This window comes from Dendronephthya gigantea, unplaced genomic scaffold (assembly GCF_004324835.1).
Source record: "Dendronephthya gigantea isolate DGI-Jeju-01 unplaced genomic scaffold, DenGig_1.0 000016F, whole genome shotgun sequence".
NCBI lineage: Eukaryota > Metazoa > Cnidaria > Anthozoa > Malacalcyonacea > Nephtheidae > Dendronephthya > Dendronephthya gigantea.
Genome location: NW_021163026.1, coordinates 587,734 through 602,156, shown reverse-complemented (window position 1 = coordinate 602,156; position 14,423 = coordinate 587,734). Strand labels below are relative to the sequence as shown.

Here is a 14,423-nt window from a genome sequence, read left to right as displayed (position 1 = left end):
ATTTCAAGATTTAAAAAAAATTTAAAAAATCTGAACCTTACGTATCTAAATAACCTTTGAACTTTGTTGTTATTTGCCTAAGACATACGTGTGACAATAATTCCGTAAACATTTTGGTAAACATTTATACTTCAATATGACTAGAATTATCAAGAAAACGCTCGCTCAGCTCTTCGTAATACTGGAATTAGCCAAATGCTGTTTTGCTGCGAATATTCTCATTCTTGGAATGCCATTCTACAGTCATCTGGTCGGAATTGCGAACGTCGGGAAATATTTGCAAAGTCAAGGACACGACGTACGCATCACAATCCCACCTCAGTTGGAAAACAAACTACAAAACTATGGGGTTAAACCATTGCTTTACCATTGTCTGGGTGAGTTGCCAGATAATCGTCTATTGGTGAGTTTGATTTGGAATGCATATTTTGAAAAACCGTCGTTACTTCGTCCCATGATGTCTACTGGCGTCGACTCGCTTGTAAAGGGAGCTGCAACTAAAATAGTCCGGGATGCTGATCTTAGGCAGAATATAAAAAAATTTAAGCCGGATTTGATTTTGCTAGATTCAAGTGCAGTCGCTGTAATATTAACTCTCATACCCTACAAGTTGAATATCCCCTTCGTTATATTTGGACACGCAGCACTCCCTCAGTGTACCCGAGCTCCCATCTTACCCACTGTGATCCCTTTTAAAATATCAACCAACCCGGTTCACCCAGATCAAATGACCTTCCTCGAACGTTTATTTAATACTTTCATGAACCTGGCCTATTATCGACGAAGTCCTTTTATGAATTCCTCACTCATTTACGAAGTTGTTCCAGAGAAACCGTATATTTCACTGACAGATCTTCAGGCTAAAGCCCAATTGTGGATCGTTCACCAATCAAGTATACTTGATAATAATCCACCTTTGATGCCAAACGAGAAAAGATTACCTCACCTGCTAAACCTTACACCCAAACCGCTCCCCAAGGAACTCCAGTCGTTTGCTGACAACGCTGATAACGGTGTCGTCCTTGTCTCATTTGGTTCAAATTTAAGCTCCATGCCAGCTCAGGTGAAGGACAAATTACTTCAAGCATTCGTACGAACGAAGTACAAATTCATCACCCAAAGTTTTCTGCAACCCAATAACCAGTCGGACAAATTCATCTCACGAAAATGGCTGCCTCAGTTAGACTTGCTTCGCCACCAGAAAATAAAACTCTTCATCACTCATTGCGGTGCAAATGGCTTGCAAGAGGCACTGACTGCTGGTGTGCCAATCATTGGGTTCCCAGTGTTTGGAGATCAAATTCAAAACGCTGGTAGCATGGAGAAGAATGGTTTTGGCCTCAAACTGAACATGAAGGTATTTTCTGTCGACGAACTGGTTTCAGCAATCGAGGAAGTCGTTACCAACCCGTCCTACAAATCAAAGGTAGAAAAGGTATCTGCTATTTTTCAATCCGAGAGGGTTCCACCCATTGAAGAGGCAGCCTACTGGATAAACCACGTGCTTAAATTTGGCGGTGATCACTTGAGATCTTATGCTCAAGATATTCCATTGTGGAAGTATCTTGGTTTGGATATCATTGCTTTCTGTTTGTTTCTTTGGCATGTTCTTGTTTATTTAGTCGTAACACTTTTAAGATTTTGTTTATCTCGTTGTTGTGGAAGTAAACAAAAACTAAAAGGCGAATGAAGACGCATAATATGCCGCATTAAATAAATCATTTTTAACAAGAAAAATTTCAATATACAGGGTGTATCAAAAAAAAGTAGACAATTTTGAAATGTTAAGAAAACTATAAATTTATCAAAATATCTCATAGATTTATGCTAGTATGGGTACTTTACCATCTTCAGCTCATTCTAACACTAAAAACAAACAGAAAAATTAACCTCGAAAAATGGAAGAGCGGTTTGTGGAAGCATCATTTTGAATTGCTTGTGCAAACATGAATGAGAGGTTTAAAATCCAATTTGAATTCAAGGGGTGAACGTTTGGGTATTTGTTTACAAAGAATCGAAATTTCAGAAATTTTGATGAAAATTAAGTCAGCCGCGCAACTGCGTAAAAGTGGGCTTTTTTCCGTTTAACTCGCAGCTTGAGTAACTTTTTTCACAACACCATTGTTAGTTTAATCACCCGAGCAATCACTCATGCATGAAATCATTCGTGCATGAAAAAAGTTACTCAAGCTGCGAGTTAAACGGAAAAAAGCCCACGTTTACGCAGTTGCGCGGCTGACTTAATTTTCATCAAAATTTCTGAAATTTCGATTCTTTGTAAACAAATACCCAAAGTACTCAGCCCTTGAATTCAAATTGGATTTTAAACCTCTCATTCATGTTTGCACAAGCAATTCAAAATGATGCTTCCACAAACCGCTCTTCCATTTTTCGAGGTTAATTTTTCTGTTTGTTTTTAGTGTTAGAATGACCTGAAGATGCCAAAGTACCCATACTAGCACAAATCTATGAGATATTTTGATAAATTTATAGTTTTCTAAACATTTCAAAATTGTCTACTTTTTTTTGATACACCCTGTAGATGCAAAATTCTTTCAATCAAAAATTACGATTATTAGCACCATCCAATAGAATGTAAGTTTACACCCTTAAATGAATTAGATATATAAATGTATGTAAAAGGTTTTATTGTATATGAGACATACCCTCATGAGAGATATGTAGAGGTATGTATTTGAGATATATATAGAGGATTATTGTTTTTTATAAAGAATTACTATGATAATTTTTTACCAGTGGAACCTCGTACAGAATTTAAGCCAAGATACATATTTTATTATTAATAATTATACGGGGAATACGATCACGACTAAAACTTTGAATTAACACCTTCGTCCACCTTTCTTACCCGATTGGATGGTTAGGTGTTAGCTCTGTCATTCGCGGGAGAGGTACGAGTACTGTTATTGGAGCCAGGTTGAGATCCGTACGGCGTCTTAAGCTGTCCTCCCCCCTGCCAAGAGCAAAAAGATTTATAAATGCTCAACAAAATATAACTTACACAGAAGATTTGAAGCTTGCGCGCGGTAAAAGCGAATCGTCTGAATTATTAACCTTTTGTATATTTTAAGCCTGGAAATGGCCATTTCACAGGTATATAATGTGTATGGTGAGCTGCCAAAAGACAGCCCTTTTGAGCGCTGATTGGCTAAAATATGAGCGTAGAACAGCCCTCACTGAGCGCTGATTGGTTAAAATATGAGCCATGAACATCTGATGAAATGCGAGCGAAAGATCTATTTAGCCAGTTTAGGTATTTGTAATGAACAAGACGCCTTGTAGGTGTTATTTCGGGCTATGTAGCCTGTAAATACACCGCACTGAAACTGAACTATATTGATACACTGTAAATACGCGACCGTCCGCGCGGAAGACTAAGCCTGTTACACAAAAAAAAATACTAATGAATCGCGAATTCTCCTTCACTCCTTCTCCGACTGATACTCCCAATACTGGTGCAGTTCGCGGCGCGCGACGGCTTAGAACCCACGATTTTAATTAAATTTATACGCATGCGTACTGACATCCTCTTCTTTCGTGGGCAAGCTTCGGTTGTTTAACTCACAAAATTCGCTTCAAAATCCTTCAAAAAAATCATCCATCCGTAACAAATTCTCTGTGTTTATGCAAGCATGACCTCTGAAAAGGTAAGTGCTGAATATCGCAAGCTACATTATATTTTAAAAGCCGTTTTATACCGAATAATATTAGGATTAAACTTAGCACCTTATTTAATACGTTTACATTACCTTGGTTATACGTCGCCTGATCGGGAAAATTGATATGTTTCGTCAAGTCTGGGCCTTAAATTTGAGTATATCTCCTGCAGGTACCCATCTCGCAGGTAGATAAAAGCAATATTCGTCTAGAGTACCCGCTCGACGAATACGTACGAAAACAATTCGATAGTATATAGTTATACCTTACAGAAATATTTGAATAATTTGATTTACTATCCACACAATTTGTTCAAAATGACCTGGTCTCCTGCAGGTACCCATCTCGCAGGAACCAGACAATACGCTCATCGAGGGTACCAGCCCTGATGATGCATCAGCAACACATATTCCTGTGTCAAGAGATCAACTAAGTGCTCTGATCGAAGACAAAGTCACTGAAACATTAAAACGGACTCTACCAGATATTCTAAGAAATGCTTTTTTGACACCAGAGCCTTATGGTTCACAAGAAAATATCGCTGTGGAAGAACCACAACCTAAAAGAGCCAAAGTGGTTGATAGTGTCACACCACCAGCTTCTGTCGGTTCTAGTCGTTCCGACAAGTATTATGCACCAACACCAGAGGCTACCATTTCTGAAGAATTATCTTCATTTCTCAAATCTGCCTTTACCAAGCAATTGTCCAAAGAAGTTTGGACAAATGTCATGGAACAATATCCTGACATTAAAGGAACAGCCGATTTCCTAGTGTCACCCATTATGCAAACAGGGATGAAAGAGGACATCAAACGTGTCCATGGTCTGGCTCGAACAAAAGATTTGTTTGCATTCGATGAAGGTCTAGCTGACAAACAAGCACCCTTTATTTCGGTTGTTCGACCACTTGTCAGTGCTCTGCAAGCATTGGAGCCGACAAGCGTAGATGTTGATGAGGATGAGCCCTCAGGTCCTGATCCTGACCACATAAAAGCTCTTATTGAAGATGCTATTGCACTACTGGGAAACGCACATTGTCGCCTAAACATTTGGCGCCAAAAACGTTTCGCTGAATACCTAACGGATGTGGGTAAGCGTACCCTGAAAGATCAGATACCAGCTGACAAGTACCTGTTCCCCGAGCAATTTCATAATATAATCAAAGAGGAACATGATCATGCAAACACCAATCGCAAATTAGTGGCCCAATCAACCAAACCTCAAAGGTTTGCCTCCTCTAGAGGGCGTTTTCAAACCAACAAGTCCTTTCGTGACCAGCCCTTTCGTGACCAATCCTTCCAGCGAGCTAGTTTTACCCGACCGCAATATAACAACTCCTTCAGGAAGAATCCAAACAACAACAAGCCCTATTGGGCAAAACGTGGAAACCACGCAAAACGCAGCTGACTATCAACTACCAACACTGAAGGACATCAAACCACCGGACAATCTTGTAGCCGGCCGCATCAAGCATTTTTACTCAAACTGGACACTAATTACATCAAATCCCTGGATTCTATCCATAGTTCAAGGGTACAAAATTCCATTTGTTCGGCAGCCCATACAGTGGAGACAGAGACAAACAAAAGCAAAGTCGAAAGAGGACTTGGCTTCTATAAAAGAAGCCATATTACAACTCAAAGCGAAAGGCGCAGTAAAAACTGTGCAGGAGGAGACAAACCAATTTACTTCAACACTGTTCATAGTAAAACAAGTGTCCAAGAACCGGCCAATTTTCAATTTAAAGAATCTAAATCGCTTTGTCCAATCTCAGAAGTTCAAGATGGAAGGTCTGGAAGCCGTGCGCAAAGTGATCCAACCAGGAGACTTCATGATGAAGTTAGATCTCCAGGACGCCTATTTTTCTGTACCGATTCACAACAGTCACAAGAAATATCTGAGATTTGTTTTCCAAGGAATAACATACGAGTTCCAATGCCTACCATTCGGACTGTCCAGTGCGCCCAGGACATTTACAAAACTGTTGAAACCAGTCATAATATTGCTCCGAATACAAGGAATACGGATTGTAATATATCTGGACGATATGCTTATTCTGGATCAAAGCCCAGAAAGACTGTCGTCAATTTTTCGGAGTGTTGTCAATCTACTACAACGTCTGGGATTTCTCATCAAACAAGAGAAGTGCTCCCAAGCCCCATCCCAGTGTCTAGAGTTCCTGGGATCCTTGATCAACTCGAGGGAAATGACACAAGCTGTACCCAACGAGAAACTCCGAAAGCTCCAAATAGAGTGCAAGAATGCACACCAGAATCGCTGGCTGACGCTGAAAGAGCTCTCGGCCTTGTTAGGCAGGATGAGCCATTGTTCTCAAGTGGGTCTAGCCCAAGGACCTTTGCATTATCGTGCTCTACAGAGGCAACATATCAACAGCATTCACCAGAGCAAACGTCTCTCGAACAAGACGGAAGTCTATCTGACAAAAGAATCACTAACCGACCTCAAATGGTGGATCTCGACTCAGATTCATCAGTTCAACAAGTGTCTAATCTCACTGCCAGCGTTCGACCTGATCATTTATACCGATGCATCCAATCAAGGATGGGGAGCACAGTGCAACGGCGTCATAACAGGGGGACGATGGAACATCCAAGAATCCAGACAACACATCAACATTCTCGAAACGAAAGCAGCCCTTCTGGCCATCCAGTCCTTTCTGACGACACAGGTAAAAATGCCACAACATATTGGATTGCAGATGGACAACTCGACAGCGGTTGCATATATCAACAAGAGAGGGGGGACCAGGTCTTCGACCCTAGCAGCCTTGGCGGTCGAAATTTGGAACGTCTGTCAACAGAAAGGAATTTGGATAACAGCACAACACCTTCCGGGAGTACAGAACGTCGATGCGGACTGGGCTTCTCGGCACTTCAACGAACGCACAGAGTGGACTCTGGACAAGGCGATCTTCACACGTATAGTCACGAAGTATTACACTCCGCAAGTCGACTTGTTTGCATCTCGACTCAATCATCAACTACCCCTCTACGTGTCCCGACACCCAGACCCGGGTGCAATGGAGGTCGATGCAATGACATTGCATTGGAACAGATGGACATCGTTCATTCATGCGCCAAATATAATGCTGCCTCGCGTTTTGAAGAAGATACGAGAAGATCAAGCAACCTGTCTCCTCATTGCCCCAAACTGGCCGGGCCAGCCCTGGTATCCGCTACTATTAGAGATGTTGGTCAACATCCCGTCCCTTCTTCCAATGACGGAAACAAGTCTATATCTACCTTTCGACCGGGAAGCACAACACCCTCTGTGGAGAACAATGAAGCTGGCGGTATGGCCACTTTCAGGGAACGTTACCGAGCAGGAGGTCTTCCACCGCAGGTCTGTGACATCCTTATGGCCTCCTGGAGAGACGCAACAAAAAAGAGGTATGAAGGGCCTTGGAGACTTTGGACTAGCTGGTGTGTCTCACGGAATCAATGTCCATTTTCAGCCACTGTAGCAGAGGTTTTACAGTTTTTGACTGAACAGTTTCATTCTCGAAAGCTGTCATACCGAACTGTCGGTGTTTACAAATCATGCATATCTCAACTACATGATCCAATAGATGGACAACCACTGGGAACTCTTCCGCTCTTATCCCGCTTTATGAAAGGTGTCTTTGAACTTCGTCCGCCAACACCCAAGATATGCTTAACCTGGTCAGTTGGGACATTATTAGAGCATTTAACGAATATGGAACCAAACGAGAACCTCTCGCTTAAGGAGTTGACTCTTAAAACAACTATTCTGTTGGCGATTACGTCTTCAGCCAGGGCTCACGAACTTGCAGCATTGCACTTGGATTATGTATCCCAAAAGAAGAATGGTTGGGAGTTTGTTATACCTAAACATGTAAAGAATTCTAGGCCGAATCACCCAGCAAGAAAGATTTATCTTCCAGCCTTACCAGACAACCAAAAGATTTGTGTTATTGAGAGTCTGAAACAATATGTTAATCGAACAGCTCGTATTCGCAAAGACCAGCATCTACTCGTGTCTTATGCCTCGCCACACTCGGCTATCGGAAGTCAGACTGTATCACGCTGGATACGCACTGTATTATCCAATGCAGGTATTGATGCTCAGTACACGGGTCATTCTACACGAGCTGCACATCAATGGCTGCCGATAGCGGTGTCCCTCTTGAGGATATCATAGCTGCTGCTGACTGGTCTTCAGTCACAACGTTTGAGAGATTTTACCACAAGCCTATTTCAAAGGATAAGTTTGTAAACAGTATTTTGGCCTCGGCCCTACAAAAATGACATTACTGTTTTCACTCCAAGATACATTAGTTAGCAACTTTGGGAATATATGTTGATATTGTTTTGTGTTCAATTCAGAAGAAAAATATATAATTACATTGATTAACAGTGTCTTTGAAATCTGCACCAGTATTGGGAGTATCAGTCGGAGAAGGAGTGAAGGAGAAATTATATTTCCTCGGAAGGTACTTACCTGAAGGGGAGATATGGTTCTCCGAGCTCCTTCGAAGACTGATACGAGCAATACTGGTCCCCGTACCAGTGGTGGTAGATGCCTATACCACCCCACCCTAGCCTGTTAATCAATATTCAGCTTGCCACTCAATCAGAGGATGTCAGTACGCATGCGTATAAATTTAATTAAAATCGTGGGTTCTAAGCCGTCGCGCGCCGCGAACTGCACCAGTATTGCTCGTATCAGTCTTCGAAGGAGCTCGGAGAACCATATCTCCCCTTCAGGTAAGTACCTTCCGAGGAAATATAATATCTAGACTCAAGTAGCCCGAGCGGAGTAATTAATGATGAATAAGAAGCACGAGAAAGATGTGTAATGCGATGATAATTACCCTAATTAACCTTCATTATCATCAGTATTTTACATTTACTTCATCATCAGTATTTTACGTGACGGACATACGACCGCTACAGAGAAACAGCCCTCAAGGCACTCGTCTCAAACGGCATATTGTTAGATTGGTTTCAAATTTCAAGATTTAAAAACATCTGAACCTTTCGTAACTAACCTTTGAACTTTGTTGTTTTTTGCATAAGATTAAACACAAAAGGCTCATACGTGTGACAATAATTCCGTAAACATTTTGGTAACATTCATACTTTAATATGACTAGAATTATCAAGAAAACGCTCGCTCAGCTCTTCGTAATACTGCAATTAGCCAAATGCTGTTTTGCTGCGAATATTCTCATTCTTGGAATGCCATTCTACAGTCATCTGGCTGGAATTGCGAACGTCGGGAAATATTTGCAAAGTCAAGGACACGACGTACGCATCACAATCCCACCTCAGTTGGAAAACAAACTACAAAACTATGGCGTTAAACCACTGCTCTACCATTGTCTGGGTGAGTTGCCAGATAATCGTCTAATGGTGAATTTGATTTGGAAGGCATATTTTGAAAAACCGCCGTTGCTTCCCGTCATTTTTACTGGCGTCAACTCGCTTGCGAAGCAAGTTGCAACCAAAATAGTCCGGGATGCTGATCTTAGGCAGCATATAAAAAAATTCAAGCCAGATTTGATTCTGGTTGATTCAAGTGCAGTCGCTGTCATATTAACTCTCATACCCTACAAGTTGAATATCCCCTTCGTTATGTTTGGATACGCAGTATTCCCTCAGTGTACCCGAGCTCCCATCTTACCCACTGTGATCCCTTTTAAATTATTAACCAACCCAGTTCACCCAGATCAAATGACCTTCCTCGAACGTTTATTTAATACTTTGATGAACCTAGCCTTTTATCGACGAAGTATTTTTATAAATTCCTCACTCATTTACGAAGTTGTTCCAGAGAAACCGTATATTTCACTGACAGATCTTCAGGCTAAAGCCCAATTGTGGATCATTCAGCAACCAAGTATACTTGATAATAATCCACCTTTGATGCCAAACGAGAAAAGATTACCTCACCTGCTAAACCTTACACCCAAACCGCTCCCCAAAGAACTCCAGTCGTTTGCTGACAACGCTGATAACGGTGTCGTCCTTGTCTCATTTGGTTCAATTTTAAGCTCCATGCCAGCTCAGGTTAAGGACAAATTACTTCAAGCATTCGTACGAACGAAGTATAAATTCATCACCCAAAGTTTCCTGCAACCCAATAACCAGTCGGACAAATTCATCTCACGAAAATGGCTGCCTCAGTTTGACTTGCTTCGCCACCAGAAAACAATGCTCTTCATCACCCATTGCGGTGCAAATGGCTTGCAAGAGGCGCTGACTGCTGGTGTGCCTATCATTGGGTTCCCAGTGTTTGGAGATCAAATTCAAAACGCTGTTAGCATGGAAAAGAATGGTTTTGGCCTCAAGCTGGACATCAAGATATTTTCCGTCGATGAACTGGTCTCAGCAATCGAGGAAGTCGTTACCAACCCGTCCTACAAATCAAAGGTAGAAAAGGTATCTGCTATTTTTCAATCCGAGAGGGTTCCACCCATTGAAGAGGCGGCCTACTGGATTAACCACGTGCTTAAATTTGGCGGTGATCACTTGAGATCTTATGCTCAAGATATTCCATTGTGGAAGTATCTTGGTTTGGATATCATTGCTTTCTGTTTGTTACTTTGGCATGTTGTTGTTTATTTAGTCGTAACACTTTTAAGATGTTGTTTATCTCGTTGTTGTGGAAGTAAAAAAAAACTAAAAGACGAATAATGACGGGCAGCTGTAATCTAAAAGAATTCTTAGGTTAGATAGAGTGATAGACAAATTCAACTATAGAAAAATTTTAAGTGATAGATGTAAAACTGACGAAATCCAATACCACAGCCATGACTGACCATCTTAAAATGAGTTGAACTGTAAAGTTTGTTCGCGAAAGTCTTGCCGCAAAAATAGCCCCGCGAATTTCACTAATTTTGCAAATATCGGCGCGTAATTTTGCATACAAGACGCATAATATGCCGCATAAATAAATCATTTTTAACAAGAAAAATTTCAACACATAGATGCATTCTTTCAATGAAAAATATACGATTGTTCGCACCATCCAATAGACTTACACTTAAATGGATTAGATATATAAATGTATGTAAGAGGTGTTATTGTATTTGAGACATGCCCTCATTAGAGATATGCAGAGGTATGTATTATTTATATATATATATATATATATATATTATATTATATATATATATATATATATATATATATATAGAGGTTTATTGTTTTTTAAAGAATTACTATGATAATTTTTACCACTGGAACCTCGAACAGAATTTAACCCTAGATACATATTTTATTATTAACAATTCTACGGGGAATACGGATCACGACTAAAACTTTGAGTTAACACCTTCATCCACCTTACTTACCTGATTGGATGGTTATAGGTGTTAGCTCTGTCATTCGCGGGAGGGGTGGCTTGGAACGAGTACTGTATTGGAGCCAGGTTGAGATCCGTACGGCATCTTACGCTGAATACCCCCCCTGCCAAGAGCAAAAAGATTTATAAATGCTCAACAAAAATTACAAAATATAACTTACACAGAAGATTTGAAGCTTGCGCGCGGTAAAAACGAATCGTCTGAATTATTAACCTTTTGTATTTTTTAAGCCTTGAAATGGTCATTTCACAGGTATCAAATGTGTATGATGAGCTGTCAAAAGACAGCCCTTTTGAGCGCTGATTGGCTAAAATATGAGCGTGGAACAGCCCTTCTCAGCGCTGATTAAAATATGAGCCCGAAACACCTGATGAAATCATGCGAGCGAAAGATCTATTTAGCCAGTTTAGGTATTTGTAATGAACAAGACGCCTTGTAGGTGTTATTTCGGGCTATGTAACCTGTAAATACACCGCACTAAAACTGAGCTATATTTGATACACTTGTCCGCGCGGAAGACTAAGCCTGCTACTCACAAAAAAATAATGAATCGCGAAATCTAGACTCAAGTAGCCCGAGCGGATTAATTAATGATGAATAAGAAGCACGAGAAAGATGTGTAATGCGATGATAATCACCCTAATTAACCTTCATTATCATCAGTATTTTACATTTACTTCATCATCAGTATTTTACGTGACGGAGATACGACAGCTACAGAGAAACAGCCCTCAAGGCATTTGTCTCAAACGGCATATTGTTAAGATTGGTTTCAAATTTCAAGATTTAAAAACATCTGAACCTTTCGTAACTAACCTTTGAACTTTGTTGTTATTTGCATAAGATTAAACACAAAAGGCATATACGTGTGAGTCGGTGTGACAATAATTCCGTAAACATTTTGGTAAACATTTATACTTCAATATGACTAGAATTATCAAGAGAACGCTCGCTCAGCTCTTCGTAATACTGCAATTAGCCAAATGCTGTTTTGCTGCAAATATTCTCATTCTTGGAATGCCATTCTACAGTCATCTGGCTGGAATTGCGAAAGTCGGTAAATATTTGCAAAGTCAAGGACACGACGTACGCATTGCAATCCCACCTCAGTTGGAAAACAAACTACAAAACTATGGCATTAAACCATTGCTTTACCATTGTCTGGGTGAGTTGCCAGATAATCGCCTATTGGTGAATTTGATTTGGAATTTATATTTTGAAAAACCTCCGTTGCTTCCCTTGCTGTTTACTGGCGCCAACTCGCATTCAAAGCGAGCTGCAACTAAAATAGTCCGGGATGCTGATCTTAGGCAGAATATAAAAAAATTCAAGCCGGATTTGATTCTGTTGGATTCAAGTGCAGTCGCTGTGATATTAACTCTAATACCCTACAAGTTGAATATCCCCTTCGTTATGTTTGGACAAGCAGCACTCCCTCAGTGTACCCGAGCTCCCATCTTACCCACTGTGATCCCTTTTAAATTATCAATCAACCCGGTTCACCCAGATCAAATGACCTTCCTCGAACGTTTATTTAATACTTTGATGAACCTAGCCTATTATCGACGAAGTACTTATATGAATTCCTCACTCATTTACGAAGTTGTTCCAGAGAAACCGTGTATTTCACTGACAGATCTTCAGGCTAAAGCCCATTTGTGGATCATTCAGCAACCAAGTATACTTGATAATAATCCACCTTTGATGCCAAACGAGAAAAGATTACCTCACCTGCTAAACCTTACACCCAAACCGCTCCCCGAAGAATTCCAGTCTTTTGCTGACAACGCGGAAAATGGTGTCGTTCTTGTCTCATTTGGTTCAATTTTAAGCTCCATGCCAGCTCAGGTGAAGGACAAATTACTTCAAGCATTGGGACAAACGAAGTACAAATTTATCACCCAAAGTTCTCTCCAGCAGAAAAACCAGCCAGACAAATTCATGTCACGAAAATGGCTTCCTCAGTTTGACTTGCTTCGCCACCAGAAAACAAAACTCTTCATCACCCATTGCGGTGCAAATGGCTTGCAAGAGGCACTGACTGCTGGTGTGCCTATCATTGGGTTCCCAGTGTTTGGAGATCAAATACAAAACGCTGTTAGCATGGAGAAGAATGGTTTTGGCCTCAAGCTGGACATCAAGATATTTTCCGTCGATGAACTGGTTTCCGCAATCGAGGAAGTCGTTACCAACCCGTCCTACAAATCAAAGGTAGAAAAGGCATCTGCTATTTTTCAATCCGAGAGGGTTCCACCCATTGAAGAGGCGGCCTACTGGATTAACCACGTGCTTAAATTTGGCGGTGATCACTTGAGATCTTATGCTCAAGATATTCCATTGTGGAAGTATCTTGGTTTGGATATCATTGCTTTCTGTTTGTTTCTTTGGCATGTTGTTGTTTATTTAGTCATAACACTTTTAAGATGTTGTTTATCTCGTTGTTGTGGAAGTAAACAAAAACTAAAAGACGAATAAAGACGTGCAGCTGTAGTCTAAAGAAATTCCTACATTAGATAGACAAATTCTACCATAGAACAATTTTAAATGATAAATGTAAAACGAGATCCAACCACACAGCCAGACTGACCATCTTAAATTGAGGTAAACTGTAAAGTTTGCTCGTGAAATGTTGTGATGTCTTGCAAATATAGCCCCACGAAGTTCACTAATTTTGTATATATCATGCAGTGGCGTAGCCAGCCTGACGATTTAAGGGTTGTTTACTTGAGCCCGGTTACCCGAGATTCAACGAAGCGTGAGATGATTTTGATGTATTAAAATGAGCATCCAGATAACCTTGATCCTGGCAGTCGTATAATCACCACAACAATAGCATGTGCTTGTTTAGTGTCATAAAGGCTTATTTCAATACCTCAAAGTCCTCTCACGCTTCGTTGAATCTCGGGTAACCGGGCTCATGTAAACAGCCCCTTCCCTTAGTCATGCTATGCAAATTTTATATTATTATCATTATTCATTTCTTTAGAAATTCATTGTTTTCACAGTCAATGAACACCAAAATGTTAGCATAACATGACTAAATTGTTGGGCTGGCTACGCCATGCACTGATATCATGCAGTATAACGCGTGGAAAGATAACCATTCTCGGCTCGAAACTGGGTAATAATTCCATGTTCAGAAAATCCTAAATACACGAATGAAATGTTTGATACGTAAGGGTCTTTGTATTTTTTACGACGGAAATGCCGCGCGTAACACTGACTTAAACACCCTTTTGACCTTCGCTGAATAATTTGCATAAAGATTACGCAGAAATTACAATATACACTTGTATAAAAGTATAAATATACCCGGCGTCTGTAAATGGGTTTAATATCACTTGAATATGGCTAGATTTATAACGAAAACACTCGCTTTGCTGGTTGTAATTTC

The 14,423-nt window shown here is 40.5% G+C and overlaps 4 protein-coding genes across 4 annotated transcripts in view; all 4 read left to right on the top strand.

Annotated features, from left to right (window-relative positions):
• The window catches only part of LOC114520728 (2-oxoglutarate and iron-dependent oxygenase domain-containing protein 2-like), a 29,193-nt gene that overhangs the window by 5,814 nt on the left and 8,956 nt on the right, over positions 1-14,423 (top strand). The gene's annotated exons all lie outside the window — the stretch shown is intronic.
• On the top strand, positions 86-1,744 carry LOC114520724 (UDP-glucuronosyltransferase 1-9-like). The gene has a single exon (XM_028541053.1). The coding sequence runs from the start codon at positions 137-139 to the stop codon at positions 1,688-1,690; it is 1,554 nt and encodes a 517-aa protein (XP_028396854.1). The 5' UTR covers positions 86-136; the 3' UTR covers positions 1,691-1,744.
• On the top strand, positions 8,755-10,639 carry LOC114520726 (UDP-glucuronosyltransferase 1-7C-like). Its single transcript, XM_028541055.1, has one exon. The coding sequence runs from the start codon at positions 8,808-8,810 to the stop codon at positions 10,356-10,358; it is 1,551 nt and encodes a 516-aa protein (XP_028396856.1). The 5' UTR covers positions 8,755-8,807; the 3' UTR covers positions 10,359-10,639.
• LOC114520725 (UDP-glucuronosyltransferase 1-9-like) lies at positions 11,917-13,855 on the top strand. The gene has a single exon (XM_028541054.1). The coding sequence runs from the start codon at positions 11,954-11,956 to the stop codon at positions 13,502-13,504; it is 1,551 nt and encodes a 516-aa protein (XP_028396855.1). The 5' UTR covers positions 11,917-11,953; the 3' UTR covers positions 13,505-13,855.